The sequence below is a fragment of the Colobus angolensis genome, unplaced genomic scaffold, assembly GCF_000951035.1.
Source record: "Colobus angolensis palliatus isolate OR3802 unplaced genomic scaffold, Cang.pa_1.0 Scaffold84, whole genome shotgun sequence".
Taxonomy (NCBI): Eukaryota; Metazoa; Chordata; class Mammalia; order Primates; family Cercopithecidae; genus Colobus; species Colobus angolensis.
The window spans coordinates 3,686,722-3,707,629 of NW_012122265.1; the positions used below are offsets into that span (position 1 = coordinate 3,686,722).

Below are 20,908 nucleotides of genomic sequence, written 5' to 3' on the forward strand. Positions count from 1 at the left end.
CCTCAGCCTCCTGAGTAGCAGGGATTACAGGCACCCACCACCATGCCTGGCTAATTTTTTGTGTTTTTGGTAGAGGTGGGGTTTCACCGTGTTAGCCAGGATGCTCTCAATCTCCTGACCTCATGATCCACCCATACTGGCCTCCCAAAGTGCTGGGATTACAGGCATGACCCACTGCGCCCAGCCTATTACTTTCTTTTTAAAATTGTAAATGATTATTTCCATTTCCACCTTATAGAAGAGTTGCAAGAATAGTACAAGGAACTCCCCTATGCCCTCCACGTGGAGAGCACATTTGAGTGGTGCTGGTGTCACAGTAACGTCCCTGATAGAAGAGGATCCAGCCTGGGACCTTGCATGGAGCCTTTCCATCTGGGAGACTTCCTCTGGCTTCCCTTAATTCCCATGGCTGTGACCGTTTTGAAGATTTTGGGGTGGTCATTTTGTTGGGTTTGCTCGGTGTTTGCTCGTGATGGGATCCCGCGTGTGCATTTGGCAGGAATGCCTTAGAAAGGATGCTGTGCTGTCAGCATCACGTTCTCACAGGGACACATGGGGACCATCCGTCTGGTGCTCACTGTGAAGGTCACACTGACCACCTGGTCAGATGGGGTCTGCTGGGTTTCTCCTCTTTTGATGCAGGGCAAGCGAGACCCAAAAAGGGGGCTTAGCCCAGGAGGACTCTTGGCTTCACCCAGCAAAGAATTCCAGGGCAGGATGGCGATGTTGGCAACCTTTATCGAAGCAGCTGTGAACAGCAGCAGAGAGACTGCTCCTTGCAGAGCAGGGCTGCCCCAGAGGCAGTGTGCCCAGAGCAGCAGCTCAGAGGCCATGCTGCACTCACATTTATACCCACTTTTAATTACATGCAAATTATGGGACAGGTTCTGCAGAAATTGCCAGGAAAAGGGTGGTAACTTCCAAATCATCAGGCCATTGCCAGGGAAGGGGGTGGTAACGTCTGGGTGTTGCCATGGCAACCGTAAACTGATATGGCACACGGATGGGCATGTCTAATGGAAAGCTGCTTCTGCCCCGCCCTGTGTTAGCTAGTCCTCAGTTTGGTCCGGTGTCTGAGTCCCGCTTCCAGAGTAGAGTCCCACCTCCTGCCTTATTTTGCTCCTTTGTAATTAATAGATCTTTTTTGGTGATCTTTGAGGCTGTGCAAAAATCTGTTTTCTCATACCCCTTTCACCTGACAGTTTTGGCATCCATTGGCCTTTCTTGCCGGAATTATTGCTATCATAGTTGCTAAATGGAGATTTTTTTTTTAATCCTACTATTGCTTCTACATTTATTCGCTGGCTTTCTGTTGTAAAGAAAAGCTTTCTCTTCTTGTTTGTTTATTCATATATTTACAACAAGACAGACTTGCAGAGTTCTCTTTATTCAGGAGGTAATAATCCATTATTATTATCCCAGTTTTAGCTGGTGGGTGCCCCTCAGGATGGCTCCTGTGTCCTCGGGACACAGCCACATTTTTTTTTTTTTTTTTTTACCATTTTCTTCATTTCTGGCACAACGAAGTATTTCAGGCTCACCTTGCTCTTTTCCTGCCTCAGGAATCAGCTGTTTCTCCAAGGAGCCTGGTTCTTTTTGGTGTGGAGTGGTATTTAGAAGCCAAGGTGCAGGTGCTTGGGGTGCTGATGGCTGCTGGGCTGTTCCTGTCCCCTACCCTCTCAGTAGGCAGAGTTAGGGATGGGTAGACACGTGGGCATCCACATTTTAATTTTTATTAGTCTGTATATTAAAAATTGTGAGTTTCTACTGATACTCCCATTCCAAGCCAACGCCACAAGGCATGTTCTCGTTTTCTCCTGTAGTGTATTTGTAACTTCCTTCTTTGACAGTGAGAGCCCAGCTCCCATTCCCCTTCTTGAATGTCCTTGTGTGTGCAGAGTCCTGCGTGCAGCCATCTGTGGACCCGTCTGCCCACTATCTGGCTTGGATCCCCCTCACCCCCTTGCATGGCAGCTGCATCTTCCTTAGCAGGCACGAGCTCCATGCCTCAACCACCAGGGGTTAAAACAGAAAGAAGAGACTAGCTGAAATGATGCTTGAAAAAAAAAAATTACTGCTAGTGCTAAGACTGTGGAATTCTGGGTGACTTTTGGTTTTTGTTCAGCACTTTTCTGTATTTCCTGGGTTTGTGTGTTATAAAGCAATGGACGTGGGAAAAGTGGAAAATGGAAGCATGCTCTTGGGAATACGCCTACGAGACGTCCGCCCGGAGTCAGCGGCTCCGTTTTCATCTCTTCCTGTTGAGCCTATTTTGCCCTTGCAAGGAAAGCGTGCTCTGGCACCATCTGACTGATGGAACTTACAAGCTCATAAATTCAGATTAACTGGGGGAAGGGGAATAATGAGTGTGGATTAATCGTTCAGTGTCTTTATGCTAACATTAGTTGTCTTTATTGACCACAGAGCAATTAAGTTAAGCTGTAACAAAGTGTTGCCTCCCAGAAGCCCTTTGGGGAGTGCCAAATAGCCAGGGATCCTTCAGTTTCAGGGACACGAATCCCAGTGCAAATGGGTGGGTGGGGGGAGGGAATTATGCCTAATCGTTATGTCCCTGAAATTCCAGGGTCAGTTGCAGCTTAGAGGGGCTCAGACAGTGTCATCTTGGCTTTGTGCATGTCTCTTCCTGCCTCCTCTCTTTCTTTCCTTTCTTCCTCTCCCTGCCCCCATCACACTTTCCTTCTGTGTTGAGGGTCCCAGCAGCTCCAGGGCTCTGTCACTTTCCTGTTCCCCACTCTGGAAGAAAGAAAGGAACTTTTCTCCCAGTAGTTCTGATGAATGTTTTAGCTTGAGACATGGCAGCTTCTCTGAGGTAATATGGGCGTCCCTTACTGTGCCTGGGGAGATGGACCCTGATGGCTCCTGCCTGTGTCCTGTGCCTCTGCAGGAGCAGGGTGGGGAGGCCTTCCCCAGACCTTTGAGAGTGGAGCTGGGTAGCCCCCAAGGGCAAACGCAGGTGCAGTTCCCAGAAGAAGAGGCTGTGGGGCCGGGCAGGTGACAGCAATGAGATCTGCAACAGGGATCTACTTTATAAATTAATGAGATTTGTGGGAGGCACAGCAATGGTAAATGGAAATTTCTTTGTGTGTGTGTGTGTGTGTGTGTGTGTTTAACGGCTCATCCAGTTAATAGTTTCAGTATCCTCCCTGTCATCTTTCCTCATCTTGCTGAGGTGTAGCTCTTTCTCGTGGACCCTGAGAAGGTGAAATTCACCTCTATCTGTCTCAATTAGCAGTAGAGCAGGATTCATGAGAACCCCTTCCTGGGCTACCACGGCACCTACTGCTCTCAGCACCCCTCAGCTGCCTGCCCTTGGCGGGGCTCACCTCTTTCCCTCCCGACCCTGGGGGTGAGACGTGTTAGGTCAGGACCCACTTTTCTCCAGGTCCAAGGTTGTGGCCACAATGTCGAGCAGTGTGTGGCTGGACAGAGGGCCCTCGTCACCTGCGCGGGGACCTCCCTAGCCCCTGTGAGCTTGGGCGGAGAGGGGCTGCGCTGGTTTACCAAGTACTGACTCAGTGCCCGGCCTCGTGTGAGGCCCTGTGGGGTTCTTTGTCCCACCTGATTCTCATCTGAACCCCGCGAGGGTTGAGGGTTGTTCCTGCCTATAGATGAGAATGCACAGGCCGGGCACAGTGGCTCACGCCTGTAATCCCAGCACTTTGGGAGGCCGAGACTGGCGGATCACAAGGTTAGGAGATCGAGACCATCCTGGCTAACACGGTGAAGCCCCGTCTCTACTAAAAAATACAAAAAAACTAGCCGGGTGAGGTGGCGGGCGCCTGTAGTCCCAGCTACTTGGGAGGTTGAGGCAGGAGAATGGCATAAACCCGGGAGGCGGAGCTTGCAGTGAGCTGAGATCCGGCCACTGCACTCCAGCCTGGGCGACAGAGCGAGACTCCACCTCAAAAAAAAAAAAAAAAAAAAAAAAAAGAGAATGCACATAGGTGCCAAGGCAAAAGTTCTGACAAATGGTTCGGGCCTGGGTCTGTTTGACCCCCCCGGGCCCTGATGGTTCACAAGCCACACATGTTGTAGTTCTCAGAGAGACGTTGGTCATACTGCAGGGCTGCCCTACCCCTACGTCCTGCAACTTACTTAGGAGCTGGGCTGCATTAAAGCCATCATGGGGCCGTCCATCACACGTAGGACAGGGCTCCCTCCTATGGATACAGCGCAGGGAAGAGGCTGCAAAGGCCTCTCCTGGCCATCTCGTGCCGCCTCCCTGGAAGGCGGAGCTTGGGTAACCGAGGTCCGGGCTGAGCCTTCTGGTTTGCATCTCGTGGAGCTGGGCACTGAGGTTGGGAGAAAGACGTCCTGCACCTCCGGGCTCTAGGCCCCCGGATCAGGATGAAAGGAACTCTGGGGCTCCTTCCCAGACCCTCTGTCTCACAGCTGAGCACCAGTCCCCAATCCCGCCTTGAAGGTCATTCTCCCGATCCACAGCCAGGGGTCTGGCGGTGCTTGCTGACGTCTTTGGAGCCCTTGCCCAGATGGTGGGTGGGGGGTTGGGGTCCGCGCAGGCCCTGCCCTGCCTTGGGGTTCTGGTGGAGCTCCAACCCAACAACCAATAGGTAACATCTGAAAAATTGTAACCCATAGTACTCAGCCTATGAGGAACTGGGGGAAGGACCTGTGCATTGAAGGATAAGCCGAGTGGCTGGTGTACTTTGTGTGTGCGTGCGGCTGTCATGGCGGAGGGTTTCTGATTCACAGCCTGGGTTCTGTGTTTCAGGCCTGCAGGTACGGGCATGTGCAGCACCTGGAGCACCTGCTGTTCTACGGGGCAGACATGAGTGCCCAGAACGCCTCGGGGAACACGGCCTTGCACATCTGCGCCCTCTACAACCAGGTGAGTGCTGAGCATGCCTAAAGGAAATAATGTGGACAGAGGTCCATTTCCAAAACAGAGTGCCTTAGATTGGCTTAGGTCAGCAAACTACAAAAGAAACGAAATATACTAAGCCCCTGCTTAAATAGCCAATGCCTGCTTGTCAGCCTCTGCCCCTTAGTTGCCCTCACCCAAACCAAAAAAGTTTAAGATGAAAGTTTATTAGCCTGCAAAATAGCTCGCTTTGTCTGTTCTTACCAGCCTGCCCAGCTACATGGGTCATGAGTCAAATACTTAAAAAGCCCCTAAGCTAACTAAAATTGCAACACATGGTGGGCTGCAACAAAATGCAGCAAAGCAGTCCTTAAAAAAACACCCAAAGCTCCAACCCAACAACCAATAGGCAACATCTGGAAAAATCGTAACCCATAGTACTCAGCCTATGAGGAACTGGGGGAGGGACCTGTGCACTGAGGGATACACTGCTTGTTGAAACGGTGCTGGGTGTGCCTGCCCATCAGACACCTGATCTTACAAGACCATCATTAAGAGTCTCACTTTCGCTGTTCTCCGGGTCTCTAAGTTCCATTCTTTGGGTTTAAATGGGTAAGTTTGTTTCTCACATGCACCCCAACCAGCCCTAATCCTGGGGGGCACCGGGAAAGCCTTGAAGGGGGCGTCTCAGGTCATCCTCACCTGCTGCCTCGGTGGGAACTGTTACCCTGTTGTAGAAAGGGGGAAACAGAGCCCCAGGAAAGCAAGGTGAGCATCGCGCTCGCACAGCTGGTGCCAGAACTGGGCTCAGGACTCAGGTCTGGTCAGTGCCGCGCCTCCACACTGTCCATGCTCCAGAAGACGCGCAAGGAGCCAGGCTGTCTTGTTCACCCTCCGTAGCTGGGATGCAAACTCTGTTCAGTTCTGGAGTCGGCCATCTACCGTGTCAGCAGGTCTCTATGCGGAACGTGGAGAGGGGCAGATCAGAGTCATGAGATGGGGCAGGACGTGGCAGACAAAGCCTTAGGGTAGTTCTGGTACCCCCACCAGCCATGCGTGGCACCATCACATGGCAAAAGCAGGCCTTCCGGCCAGGCGCAGCAGCTCACACCTGTAATCCCAGTGCTTTGGGAGGCCGAGGGGAGGTGGATTACTTGATCTAGTTTGAGACTAGCCTGGGCAACATGGTAAGAACCCATCTCTACAAAAAATTTAAAGATTAGCCGGGTATGGTGGCTGTGGTCCCACCTACTGAGGAGACTGAGGTGGGAAGATCACTTGAGCCTGGGGATTTAAAGCTACAGCAAGCCAAGATTATGCCACTGCACTCCAGCCTAGGTGACAGAGCGAAACCCTGTCTCCAAAATAAAAATTTAAAAAGCAAGCCTGGCCAGGCGTAGTGACTCACTCCTGTAAGCCCAGCAATTTGGGAGGCCAAGACAGGCAGATTGCTTGAGGTCAGAGTTCAAGACCAGCCTGGCCAACATGGTGAAACACCGTCTCTATTGAAAATACAAAAATTAGCTGGATGTAGTGGCGTGGGCCTGTAATCGCAGCTACTCGGGAGGCTGAGGCAAGAGAATTGCTTGAACCCGAGAGGTGGAGGTTACAGTGAACCGAGATAGCGCCGTTGCACTCCAGCCTGGGTGACAGAGTGAGACTCCATCACAAAAAAATAAATAAATAAATGAAAAATAACAAAAAGCCTTCCACCACTCCATGGGACAGATATGCCCCAATGTGCCTTTTCATTCAGTGGTAAAATACACATAACCAAAGTATGCCATTTTAACCACTTTTAAGTATGCAATTCAGTGGCATTAAGTACATTTACATGGCTGTGCAACTGCCCACCATTCATCTCCAGAACTCTCTTAATCTTGCAAAATTGAAACTCTGTCCCCATCAAACAGTAACTCCCCACTCTCCTCAGCCTCTGGCAACCCCCATTCTACTTTCTGTGCCTGTAGATTTTCCTGTGGTAGAGACTTGATATGAGTAGAAGCATAAAGTGTCTGTGCTTTGGTGTCTGGCTTATTTCATTGAGTGCAATGTTTTCAAGGTTTGTCCATGCTGTAGCTTGTGTCGAAATTTTTGGCCCTTTTTAAGCTGAATAATATTTTTAAGCTAAATAATACTCCATTGTGTGAATCGTGTGCGTGGATATCTGTCAAGGGACGCTCGGGTGGTTTCTACCTTTTGGGTGTCGTGGATAATGCCACTGTGAGCATAGATGTGCAAATATTTGTTCAAGGCCCTGTTTTCATTTCTTTCGGGGAAAAATACCCACAAGTGGAACCTTGATGGGAAAAAGCAAATCATCTTCACACTCTTCCCTGTGAGAACAAGTGTGAGAGCCGAGGATAGCAGGACATGAATGTGTCTGGGAAACACTGAAGGCTCCGGGGATGTGAGCCCTGCCCTCTGGGAGGCTGAATCCTAAATGACAAGGCCAAGTGACACCCCGCCCAGTGTGTGCACTGTGGCCTCATGGGGAGGTGAAGCAGCGGGGTGGGGGGCCCTGCTGGTACCGCAGGAGGGGGGAGCCGTGGGGGGTTAAGCAGTGGGGACAGCTTGTGGAGTGGAGCTGGTGAGAAGGGGCCCTGGGCTCACAGGGCACGGGGGGGTGCAGGCACTGCTTTAGGAGAACAGGGGGCTGTTTCTCTGTTTCCTTGGTGCTCAAAGTCAGGTTAATTCTTGGACATCACTGTTGAAGGACTTCGCTGTCCCTGCCTTCTCTTTTCTCTTTCTCTGATTTCAAGGAACTTCAAATCTGGAGGGTGTCGAGATATGGGTGCTACACTAAGTGGCAGAGCAGCATGGGGTGGGAGGGGATGTGGCTGTTCGTCCTGGAGGAACAGAGGGAGATCTCAGAGGAGGAACTCTGCTGGATGTCCAGGGCTGTTTGTGCTGGGGTCCATCCTCTGCAGGCTGTCGGCATTCTTCCCATCCCAAAGCAGTGCTCCCATCCTGTTGGCTCGCAGCGGCCTCCAGGGTGAAATCTCAAGCCTCATCCTTTACCTAAGCCATTCCCCAGCCCTTCCATGGCTAGTCACCAGCCCAGGCCCCTCCAGCCACTCTCCTGGAGTCCCACTTTGCTTCTAGCTGTTCAATCTTCCTGGATTCTTTGCCCTGGAAAACTCCTATGCATCCTTCAAGACCCCATTCAGACTTGCGGCCCCTGAGTCAAGCCTTCTGCTAATGAATCCCTCACACAGTTGTGTATTTTTCTCTGCAGCTCTTTGCAAGACATAGCCAGGGCAAAATGTCCAGGACCAGGCAGTTATTATGCCTTCCTTGTTTTCTCTGCTGATGCTCCCTTCCCCTTGGGTCTACCTGAGAGGAAGCACGTGTGGATACCATCAGAGGCATAAGCCACTGTCTTTCATACCTGGCACAAGAGAACAGCCAGGCTGGCTGTGGTTGGGTAGCATTTCAGCTGAGCTGTGAGCAGCATTTTGCAGAGCTGCCGGCTTCCCCCTCAAGGAAAGCACATTGATGTGGTTTGCATGCAGCTGTGTCCCTAGGTATGCCACGGCGTGTGGATGCTGATATGTCTGTGTGAGTGTGGAGATTCGTTACTCAGCCGCATTAGAAAAACACATCATGAGGCTTGGTTGTGGTTGGTAAACACATCTGCACCAACATCTGCTTCCTAATTACTGCTTTGGATGGGAAAAACATTCCTTAATTTTCCCCAGTAGATTGCAAGCACATTTGATCTTGAAAACTCCAGAAAAGCCTGTTTTTTGTCACTTGAAATAACTGTGGACAAGATGGTATTTGAAAGTGTTGATGTTTCTTTCTGATTAGAAAAGGTTAACACATTTTGATGATCTGTATTGAACTTGACGCGGTATCACACCACACTCCATATGCCCCATATCTCTCCTATGCCTCAGCTGCCGGCTCCAGAAGGGTCCCAAGCTGGCCGGGGCTCTCAGGACATCCTCTACCCACCTTGGGCCACAGGTTAGCACGGGAGCCAGCTGCTTTTGCTATAAAGAGCCGGTTGGGGAATATTTTAGGCTTTGCGTGTTGCATGGACTCTGTCATAATGATTCAACTGCCACTGTAGTGCAAAAGCAGCCATAGACAGTATGTAAATCAGAGTGTAGCCGTGTTCCAATAAAACTTTATTTACAAAACAGGGAGTGGGCCAATTTGGCCTGCAGGCCATCCTTTGCCAAGCCTTGGAATGGAAGGCTGCATCTGCTCCTCTCCCCTACCTGTCTTATTGATGGATCCCCCTCCCCAGGACTGAGTGGCTTCTCCTGCAGCCAGGAAGCCTCTGGAGGTAGTGTGGAGAGCCATCCCCTTCTGGGGGGACAGCTCTTCCAACTCCCGCTTGTGTGCCCCCTCTTCGGTCTGGGTAGAAATGCCTTAGCTGGCGCCCTTGGTTTTGATTCCTGGCCTTGCCTAGCCTCCAAGAGCCAATGGGCAGGGTCATAGGCTCTGGGCTGGTTGGCCCCTTGATCTCTGGCTACAATGTCAGTTGGAATGTCTGTGAGTGGTCTAGGATCCAGCTTTGTGTATCCCTCATACTCCTCCTTAGGGTTCTAGGGTGTCTTTAATCTCCTCCCTCATGCCCTCCCCAAACTCTTTGGAGTGTCCTACTGATGCAGTTAAAGAAGCTGGTCCAAACCACATCTCGTGTGATGCCAAGAGAGGCACAGCTTCATGTCTGCGTCTTCCAGTAAGTGCCAGTAAGTGACTGGGAGGAATGCAGAACCCCTACCTTTGTCCTGCAGGTACTGTGTGTTGTACTTGACCCAAAGCTGCTTTCCTTCCTGAGTCACCAGCTGAGCACCTTGCTATACTCACTCCCCCTTGTCTACACATGTGTGAGACATGTGATTGCATTAGAGCAGGTACTCATGCAGGCAGCAGAAACCACTCTGGCAACTTTAAGCAGGAGAGGTGCCATACAGGGCACACACACACAGGGCATGCAGGGAGTAGTGTTGAACAATAGATGGTTCGGGGTGGGACAGAGGTGCCTTTGAATCAAGACAGGATTCAAGGAAAGGAGTGAGGAGGCAGCCCTGAGAAAGTGGAACAGTAATTCAAAGAGGCATGGCGGTCTGGGTTTCATCTGGGCTAGCCCATTGCCTTGCCTTGGACAACCGATTTTCTCTCTAGGGCCCTGAATTTCCTCATCTGTAATGTGGGGATAATTATACCAAATTCACAGGGTTGCTGACGGACTAAAAATAGAAAACAAATATATCGTAATATGGTATTCCTGGAACATAATAGATGCTCAGTAAGTAGTGGCTGTAATGATAGCAGTGGTGTTGGTGGTGATGGTGAAGGTGGTGATGATGCTGCTGCTGATGGTGGTGATGCTGAAGGTGGTGATGATGGAGTTGGTGATGGGATGGTGAGGCTGATGGCGATAATGATGAAGGTATTGATGATGAAGGCGATGGTGGTGGTGGCAATGATGAAAGTGGTGATGATGGTGGTGGCTGATAGTGATGGTGAAGGTGAAGTGAAGATGGTTATGGTGCTGATGGTGGTGGTGATGGTGACGGTAACCATAGGTAGTGGTGGTGATGGTAACCATGGTGATGGTGATGGTCATGGTGACAGTGATGATGGTGATGGTGGTGGGTGATGGTGATGGTAATCATGGTGATGGTGATGGTGGTCATGGCGACAGTAATGGTGATGATGGGGTGGTTGATAGTGATGGTGCTGATGGTGGTGAGGGTGGTCATGGTGATAGTGATGGTGGTGGTTGATAGTGATGATGGTGATGGTGGTGGTCATGGTGATAGTGATGGTAGTCATGGTGATGGTGATAGTGGTGGTTGATAGTGATGATGGTGATGGTGGTGGTTGTTGGTGGTGGTGATAGTAATCATGGTGATGGTGATGATGGTGATGATGGCGACAGTAATGGTGATGACGGTGGTGGTTGATAGTGATGGTGCTGATGATGGCTGACCATGAGCATGGTCATGGTGATGGTGACAGCAATGCAGCAGAATAAATGAGGTTTCTAGCTGAGCTGTAACCTCCATGTTGGAATTACCCAAAGAACCTGTGAATAGTACAGATGCCAGGCTTCTGTGAATAGTACAGATGCCAGCCCATGACCCAGAATCTCAGTGATGCCGAGGAATCTGCAGAGCAGCAGCTGGCTCCACTGTGAGACAGGACCAGCACACCAGACTCCATGCCCATTAAGGTCTCTTTCCATTCTGCCCTCACAGAGCATGACCCAAGTCACTGTGGCATCTAATGCTGGCTTGACAGGCCTTCTCCCTGAACATGGCCTGTGGTCACCAAATACGCAGTCATGGTTGCAGTGTTCCCTCGTGGAGCTGGGGAACTTGTCAAGCAAAGGTATTTTATTTACCTTCCCTAGATTTTCAGATTCTTCCAGTTACTTTGGATGAGTCTTATAGCCCTTGAGCTTTTCTGCTACAGACACTGGGGGTCAGGGTGCAGTTTTCTGTTGTCTAGGACTGTGCCAAGCATTGCTGGGCATTTAGGATTCAGTTTCCGGGCACTAAACAGCAAGAGTGTTCATCACTCAGTTTGCCATTGAGACTACTTGTGTACATCACCCCCTCCCTCTTTCTACTTGTAGATTAAGTCATAGTACTAATGATGATGGCAGTTCTAATGGTAATGATAGTGATGGTGATCACATTGATGGTGAGTGATGGCAGGTGATGGTGATGATTGTGATGATGGTGGTGATGGTGATGGTTGTGATGATGATGGTGATGGTTGTGATGATGCTTGTGATGATGTGGATGGTGATGTTGGTGATGGTGGTGGTGGTGAGGATGGTGGTGACAGTGATAATGATGATGGTCATACTGATGGCGAGTGATGCAGGTGATGGTGATGATTGTGATGGTGGTAGTTGTGATGATGGTGGTGATGGTGATAGTGACAGTGGTCATACTGATGGTGAGTGATGGTGGTAGTGGTGATGATGGTGTAGTGGTAGTGGTGATGATTGTGATGATGGTGGTGATGGTGATGGTTGTGATGATGATGGTGATGGTTGTGATGATGCTGGTGATGATGGTGATGGTGATGGTGAGAATGCTAGTGAGGTTGGTGGTTACAGTGATGATGATGGTCATACTGATGGTGAATGGTGCAGGTGATGGTGATGATTGTGATGGTGATGGTGATGGTGGTGATGCTGGTGATATTGATGGTGATGGTGATGGTGGAGATAGTGGTAGTGGTGATGATGGTGGGGATGGTGGCGATGGTGATAGTGATGATGGTCTTATTGATGGTGACTGATGCAGGTGTTGGTGATGATGAGGACGGTGACGATGACGATGATGGTGATGCTGCTATTGAGGATATTCCCCTAACAAGCTTCTCCTTATTAAATCTAAAAGCACCCAGGTGTATGGATTGTTACATGTGCTTTATCAGTTTTAGGCAGGCCTTACTACCTCCACACTTGTAATAAAATACACTATGATCAGAATATTCTCTCTCCTTTTATGAAATCACCTAATTAGGGCTTTGATTGTAAGTATCAAATTGTGTCTAATCTGTCAACCCCTCCCTTCATCCTGGCTTTCGAAGAGCTCCAGAGGGAGGGGAGCAGCCTGGGGTTCATTTTTCTGCCCTGGATGACGAAGGAGTGAAGCAGGTTTTAAATATCAAAGGTTACTGGGCGAGGCCAATTTGTCTGGGAGGTAAAAATAATAAAATGAAAAACAACCTGCCTCTCTTTGATATCAGTGCGAGCCAGGGTAGGAAGACATCGTGTTTCCTGCTTGCATCTCTGCCCTTGCCGGTGTCCCGCGGAGCACCTGTCCACTCTGTGGCAGCTCCCATGGAGCCATCATGGGGTGATGGCCCCTGAGCACTGGGCATTGCGGGCGTGGGTCTCGCTGAGTGGAGATGATGTCCACACACCCTTTCCTTCACCTGCCCCAGCTCCAGTGGGCGGCTTGGTTGGCTTTCCTTTTATACTCAGAAGATTCAGGAGTGGTCAAAGTCCGCTCTGTTAGTAGACGGGGAAACCAGGCTTCCAACCCAACCCTTATGAATGCATTCCCATAACCCACTGACTGGGGAAGGGGCCTTTACTGGGCATGGGTCAGGCAGAAGCACCCATGCCCATGGCAGTCAGGGGTGTACTCATGCTTACCCTGGCCCTTACTTAGAGGCACAGCTCTTCAAGGGGAGGGCTGGTCTGAGGGACCAGGTTCCAGCCCTGCCCCGATGACACCAGCGTCCCAGCCACTTCCCCGTTTTACTTATGCAGACATCTTAGTTGTTTTTACATTTATGGCTGCCCAAACAGCCTTATTTCAAAAGATAATTTAACCTGAAAACAAACTCCTGACTTACAGTTTGGAGTGTGCAGTAATTTGTGTCTGTGACATTTAAGTGAAGACAGCCTCGGTGCCGTTGAAAGGAAATGGCTTGACGGGGCCTGGAGCTTCCGAGTTAACATCCTGGTTGCAACGTTGTCTGTTTCTGTGGGCACATCTGCCACCAGTGTTTCTGCTTTTGACCTCTGCCTTCTCTTACTTCATGCCCATTTGTTTATGAAGACACTCCACCCACTTCTGTCTCCAGAAGCTCCCTTGGCTTCACAGACCCCTCCGCCCACCTTCCCTGCTCACTGCACATCTCCCTGGGAGAGTTCTGTACCTCCCCCTCCAACTTCCACACTCACTGCTCATCTCCCTGGGGGAGTTCTGCACCCACCCCCAACTTCCCCACTCACTGTATATCTTCCTGGGAGATTTCTGCAGCCCCCCCCCCCCAACTTCCCCACTCACTGTATATCTTCCTGGGAGAGTTCTGCACCTCCCCCCCGCAACTTCCCCACTCACTGTATATCTTCCTGGGAGAGTTCTGCACACCCTTCCCCAAGCTTCCCCACTCACTGCTCATCTCCCCGGGAGAGTTCTACACCTCCCCCCCGCAACTTCTCTGCTCACTGTACATGTTCCTGGGAGAGTTCTGCACACCCTCCCTAACTTCCCCACTCACTGCTCATCTGCCTGGGAGAGTTCTGCACACATGGCCTCCACCTTCTCATGGCTCTTGTCTCACTGACACAGAGTGGTCAGACTTTCGTCCCTGCTTGCTCAAAGCCAGTCACACCCACATGGCACTTCCATGGTCCCGCCTCTGTCCCCATCCAGCTCAACGTCTCTGTAGCATCTCTCGGCGTCTGCATTGCACACTCCCGTTACCCAGATTCCCTCCTGCAGTGACTCCCGAGGTGACCTCAGGCGGGCCTGTGTCCTTGCACACCTTCCAGAAAACCCCAAGAGTCCCCAGTCAGGGTCTCCCAGCTCACTTCTGCCCTGAGCTCTGGCAGTGATGTTTGCTCCTGGCCCATGTCCCCATGTGCTGACCTCTTAGGAGCCGCCACTGCGGCAACTCCTCCTCACTCTGTAAATAATGCCCTTCCCCTGGAGCTCAGGCCTGAAACCTGGCCGCCCCCTGTTTCTCACCGTCCCTCTCATCCCTCTCATCCCTCTCATCCCGGGGCTTGTCCGTTCCCTCTCCACCCTCTCCGGGCCCGTCTACCCCTCTTGTCTCCTCCACCCCTCTTGTCCCCACCACCCCTCTCACCCTTGCCTGGGGCCCTGCTGTCTCTCACCAGGACTATGTATTCACTGTCCAGCCTCTGTCTTCCCTTCCAGTCTGTCTTCCCTCAAATCCACTTTCTGTCACCCAAGTTCTTCGTCCCTCCTCTGCTGAGAACCCCCTTTGCATAACCCAGGGCTTATATCCTGTGCCCTTCTCTCCTGTCCAGCCCAGCTCGTCCCAGCTTGCTGCAGCCCGGCCCCACCACTGCCTTCTTGCCTCCCGGCCCCTCGCTGGTTTCTACTTCGGGTCTTGGTACTCTGCTGGGATGGCCTCTGCCTCCGCCCGCTGTCTCTCCTCCCATCCCAGGGCTCAGCTTGCCCAGCCGGCCACACCCTCTCCACTGTCTGCATCAGACCCACCTGTCCTGAGGTTGTGTCGTTGTTTTCTGTGCCCCCTCTCCAGCCCAAGCCTGGCAGAGACCTTGACTTTCTGGTTTGCATCTGTGTCTCCAGGGACTAGGACAGTACCTGGCAGCTCCATGAGGACTCACTGCATGCGTCAATGAGCAGCTTTCTCTGTCTCTTCATCTGTGAATGGAAATGATGGGGCCTGGGGGTCCAGCAGCTGATGGGACCTGCAGGTGTTCATCTGTGAATGGAAATGATGGGGCCTGGGGGTCCAGCAGCTGATGGGACCTGCAGGTGTTCATCTGTGAATGGAAATGATGGGGCCTGGGGGTCCAGCAGCTGATGGAACCTGCGGGCACACTGTGTTCTCAGTGGGCACAGTGTGAGCCCCAGGAATGCTCCTTCGGTGGGAGGTACATTTATTAAGGGAAGTGTCTTGGAAAATTCATGCCAAGAGAAAAAGTGGCAGTGAAAATGATACTCTTCTTGATGCTTGGGTCTTCAAAAAGCATTCCAATTGCTTCTATATTTATACTTTACTGAATTATTTAAAAGGATAAAGACCTGTCAGATAAGATACACCTCTGAAAGGAATCCAGGGCAGCCAGCAGCCTCGCAAGGGAACTGAAAGCTCCCACCAGCACCTCCTGGATCACAGTTTTTCCTTTCTCCTCCTTTCCGAAGCCGCAAGTCTTTGCAGTTTTTCACATTAACCTTATCTGTAAAATGGGCCTCCTGTTCTCCCTGGCAGAGAGTTCTCCCATACCTTGAGAGCTAAATCAGAAGGAGCGGGTAGATGTGTGTTTTGAACTGCAAAACACATACATGTTCACACACATATACAGACACGTGTGTGATATGCACACATACATGGAGGTGTCATTGTTATTAAGCCAAGTGAACCATGTACCCTTGCATTTCGAAATAATGAACTGGAACCTGATCTCTTTTTGACGTCTGGGAAACACTGCGGTAATGGGTCGGAGGTATGATATTGACTTGGTCAAAGGCACTGAGTGAGCGGAGGTAGTGGAGGATTTTTCTTAGGTCCTGCCTGTATCCCCCTGGAATGGCAGTGCCTGCTGAGGGTTTATTCTTAGCTTTTTGTTGGAAATACGTGTCCTTTATAATAGGGAATTTTCTTTTCTTTTTTCTGTTCTTTCTTTTCCCTCCCTCCCTCTCTTTCTCTCTCTCTCTTTCTTTCTTTCTCTCTCTCTCTCTCTCTTTTTTTTTTTTTTTTTTTTGAGACAGGGTCTTGCTCTGTCACCCAGGCTTGAGTGCAGTGGCACAATCACAGCTCACCACAGCCGCGACCTCTTGGGCTCAAGGGATCCTCCTGCCTCAGCCTCCCAAGTAGCTGGGACTACAGGCACGCACCACCACGCCTGGCTAATTGTTTTCATTTTATATAGAGACGGGGTCTTGCTATGTTGCCCAGGCTGGTCCGAAACTCCTGGACTCAAGCGATCCTCCCTCCTCTGCCTCCCAAAGTGCTGAGATTACAAGTGTGAGCCACCATGCCCAGCCTATAATAGGGAATTTTCAGAAAAGGTTCTTACTGAGAAGTAAGAGGAGGAGTGTCCCCAGGCTCCTCCCTGAGCAGGTCTCTCATATTCTGAATTCCAGTTTGCCGGGCTGCTCTCAGCCATCTGGGTCTTGTCAGTGCTGGGTGGTTCTTCTAGGCCACTGGGCCAGGGTGCAGTTAGAGCCCAGAGCAAACGGGTGAGCAAGACCCCCAGGGACCAGCCTTCGCGTCCCCACAGTTGCCCACCCCCATGAAGTCCCTCCTCCCTTGCTGCCCTATTCTCTCTTTCCTGCCCCCACCACGCCCCAGAAGGTGGGAACTGGCTGAAAGCCATCGCCCCATTCTCCTGGCTCTGTGGTCTCTCCTCCTCCTTTTCGTTTTCTCTCTTTACCAAAGCAAAAAGCAAAGTCTTTGCTCACCGTAGCCTGATAATACTGTGATTTTAATAAAGACTTTGGGCTGGGTGCAGTGGCTCACACATGTCATCTCAGTACTTTAGGAGGACAGATCGCTTGAGCCCCTAAGATCAAGACCAGCCTGGGAAACATGGTGAAACCCTGTCTCTACAGAAAATACAAAAATTAGTGAGGCATGGTGGTGCAAGCCTGTAATCCTAGCTACTTGAGAGTCTGAGGTGGAGGATCGCTTGGGCCTGGGAGGCAGAGGTTGCAGTGAGCTGAGATTGCACTAGAGCAAGATCCTGTCTCAAGAAAAGAAAAAAAGAAACTCTTTGGGTTGGAAATAACAGGACCCCACTGGGGGTGATTTGATGGGAAATTCTGGACTCATGATCAGGACACAAGGCAAGTCCTGCAGCTGAGGCAGAGCAGGGAAGGGCTAGGTCAGGACTGGAAAAGCCAGAGGCCCGGCCAGTGCTCTCCACACTCTGCCTTATCCCGGTGAAGAAGGCTGCGTTCCGTGCATCTCTTGAAATGCCGGTCACCCGCAGAAACTCACCATTCCCAGTTTCCTGGTAACACCCAAGGGGCCCATGTGGCTGGGACTCGGAGATGCTGTAGTCATATGGGTGGGCCCCTCTCCTGGGGGTCAGGGGTCACTTTCCAGGGACAGGGTGTTGCTGGGGGTGGAAGGAGACCGCTACCTGTGTCATTGATGGTGTATCAGGCTCGTTATGCTGCCACCAAGCCCGGTATCCCCACTTTAAAAAGGAGGAAACTGAGGCTCAGAAGACAAGAGGCAGAGCCGCTCTCTCAGTGCTGATGCTGGTTATCACCCTGCACTCCCTGGCACCAGCCAGGTTAGTGTTAGTGAAGATTGTTGTTAATATGTCTAGTGTTAGGGCATCCTGCCAGTGTGGTCATTTCTGTGAACGTGCGACTGTGTTGGGGAGATGCAGGACTACTTAATTAAAACCAGGGTAGGTACCCTTTTTTCTGTAAAGACCCAGAGAATAAATACTTCAGGCTTTGCAGCCACAGAAAATACGCAGGTGCGTGGATGTGGTCGCATCCCAATAAAACTTTATTTACAAAATTAGATGTGCAGAATTCGGCCTGAGGACCATAGTTTGCAACCCTAAAATGAAATAAGCAGGCCCGGAGTCTTGACCTGCACCTCCCACGGTGTGGACCCTGGGCACGGCAGAACTGACACCAGGGCTTTCTGTTTTTGAAACTCTGGGTTTAATTGTACCCCAAACATGAAAGATTTGTTTGCTGAACACGGTTGTGTCTTTGAAAATTCCCTTACATATTTTTTCCTGTTCTCAAAGCAACACGTTTATGGCAATAATTAGAAGAGTATGAAAATCCCAGCATAAAACCCGGAATCCACATTTGTGCTTTTTCCAGGGGTTTCCCACCCTGAAACCCTGTGCAGAGCGTCGCCCTATATCGGCCGCTGCATGTTCTTGCAGACTTGCATGTCGTTTTGAAACACCATGGGCTTCTAGCGATTCGTTTCCTTGTGTTTGCTTTTTCTCAGCTCAGCCTCCATCTGCAATGTCGTTCGAGCCTCACACGTGGCTTTGCCGGCTCTCCTTTCACCTCTGCCCCGTGGGCCTCAGGCTAACAGCTCCATGGGCATCCGTCCCTCCCCTGCTGACATGCGTGGTCTGTGTAGTGAGAGGTGACAGAGGCCACTTCCACCTTCCCACTCCCCAGGAGTGAAGCATCTTCTGTGAAACCTGCTGGGCTGTCCCTGAGTCCGAGGACACATTCCAGGGACAAGACCCTGAATAGCATAGGGCTTGGCGTCCCCTTGAGGCCTGACTAGCTGTGGACAGAGCCTGGTGGGCTTGGGGAGTGGCATGTCATTCATACAGGAGACTATGGTCTGTATTGTTCTGAAACCGTTCTAGGGATGCTGCTGTTCATGACTCATATCCATCATCAGTAACATTTAGAGCCATGAAGACAGGGGTTGTTGACCTCAGCTTTATTGAGGTTTGCGGCTGGGCAGTTTTTTGCCTTGGGGGGCTGTCTTATTCATTGCAGGATGCCTCACAACATCCCTGATCTTAACCCAGTCAGTGCCAGTAGCACTCACAGCTGTGACAGCCAAAAATGTCTCCAGACATTGCCAGATGTTCTCTGGAAGGCAAAATCACCCCCAGTTGAGAACCACTGTGCCAGGAGGTGGGGACACCATGGTGGTTTTGCTTCTAATTGGAATCTTGGTACAGGGGCTCTGGGGATCCCCCTCTGACCAGCCTGACCTTCCTGTAGGGCGGTGGAACAGAACACTCAGCACGGTCTATGGACCGGTCCACACTCAATTCCTCACGCCTGACTCAGTGGCATCTGTGGTCAGAGCCCCCCACTCTGTACAGAGGCGGCCTCAGTGGGGCTTGGGCAGAGTGCACCCCCAGGTACGCAGGTGGCTTTTTACACAGTCGGTGACCAGAGCAGGCCACGGTCACCGAGGCCCCAGGATGCTGGAGAACACAGAGGCAGGACAGCCTTTTCCACCCAACTCAGATCCCCCGACCTGTGTCTCCCAAGTGAGCACAGCCCACACTCTTAGCTGCCGGAGAAGGTGTGGTTCCCTCATTAATAATAACCATCATGGCGGGGAGGCCTGATTGGCTCCCTACCCTGAAAGCAGCCAGGTCCTGAGAGCTCAGTGTGCTCCTGACCTGCCCCACCCGCCCAGCCAGGGATGAAGACTCTGCCAGGGCGGCCCGCCTTCCTGCTATCTGTCCTCTTATATATGTATGCAACCCTCTATCGAGATGTAATTCACACACCATGCAGTTCACCCATCTGAAGTGTAAGGCTCCATGATCGCTGGTCTGTTCACAGAGGTGTGCGGCCATCACCACCATCAACCATCACCAATCAGCCTTAGAACATTTTTTTTTTTTTTCACCCAGACTGAAACCCAGGATCTGTTGGCAGCTGCTCCCTACTTCCTTCTGGATTTCCAGCTCTCTTTCTTATTATTATCTTATTTTGTTCTATTTTATTTATTTATTTTGAGACAAGAGTTTCGCTTTAAAGTGCAATGGTGCAGTCTCAGCTCACTGCAACCTCCGCCTCCCAGGTTCAAGTGATTCTCCTGCCTCAGCCTCCCGAGTAGCTGGGATTACAGGCACCTGCCACCACGCCCAGCTAATGTTTGTATTTTTAGTATATTGGAGATGGGGTTTCACCATGTTGTTGGCCAGGCTGGTCTTGAATTCCTGACCTCAGGTGATCCACGTACCTCAGCCTCCCAAAGTGCTGGGATTACAGACGTGAGCCACCACACCTGGCCAGTCAGCTCTCTTTCAAATCTGCTGATCTGCTGGGTCCCACCACCTGTGCCATGTCTACTCAGCATCTTGCTGTTCCTGAGGATGGGGTTCCTCTGGGGCCTGGGCTGGGGTCTCTGACCCGTCCTGGGTGGGAAGCCCTGGTCATTTAATCCATGTATCCCTTTATTTAGTGTTTGTTTGTGTGGTGTTGAGTCCAGGTGGTCACACCTGTTGTCTGTACACCAGACTGTAGGTAAGGATGGAATTCCCAGGATCTGCCCAGTATAAGCTTTGGCTGTCACCTGCACTGAGGCCCTTGTCCTGTGGAAGGTGCCCCCAGCCCAGAGTCAGGTCCCTGCTGCCAAGGCACAAGCATCAGCCAGCTCCTGATCATTTAAATGCACTTCCAAAAACAGTTTACTTATTCTAAATAGCCAACTGCATTTGGAGACAAAATTATTCTAATAGTTGGTCCAGCTACATCGACATTCTACCGCTGCCTTTTTATTGGTCGTTATTTGCTGCTGCAGTCCTCACTGGCCTCACTGGCTACATCGACATTCTACTGCTGCCTTTTATTGGTTGCATCAACATGCTACCACTGCCTTTTTATTGGTCATCATTTGCTGCTGCAGTCCTCACTGGGAGCTTCAGAGGGGTTGGCGAGAAGTTCTCCATCAACCCCATGGACAAATAGTAGATGCCCAATCAGTGGATGGATGCACGTTCATTTTTGTTGTGAAAATGTGTAAGAGGCTGGATGCAGTGGCTCACACCCGTAATCCCAGCACTTCGGGAGGCTGAGGCAGGCACGTCGCTTGAGTCCAGGAGTTTGAGACCAGGCTAGACAGCATGTGGGATCTCCTTCTACAAAAAAAAAAAAAAAAAAA

The 20,908-nt window shown here is 51.0% G+C and overlaps 1 protein-coding gene across 1 annotated transcript in view; it reads left to right on the forward strand.

Moving 5' to 3' along the window:
• SHANK2 (SH3 and multiple ankyrin repeat domains 2) overlaps nt 1–20,908 on the forward strand; it is a 688,546-nt gene that overhangs the window by 138,895 nt on the left and 528,743 nt on the right. Inside the window, exon 9 of the mRNA XM_011930122.1 lies at nt 4,754–4,870. Within this exon, the coding sequence (XP_011785512.1) occupies nt 4,754–4,870 (117 nt within the window). The remainder of the gene's footprint in view (nt 1–4,753; nt 4,871–20,908) is intronic.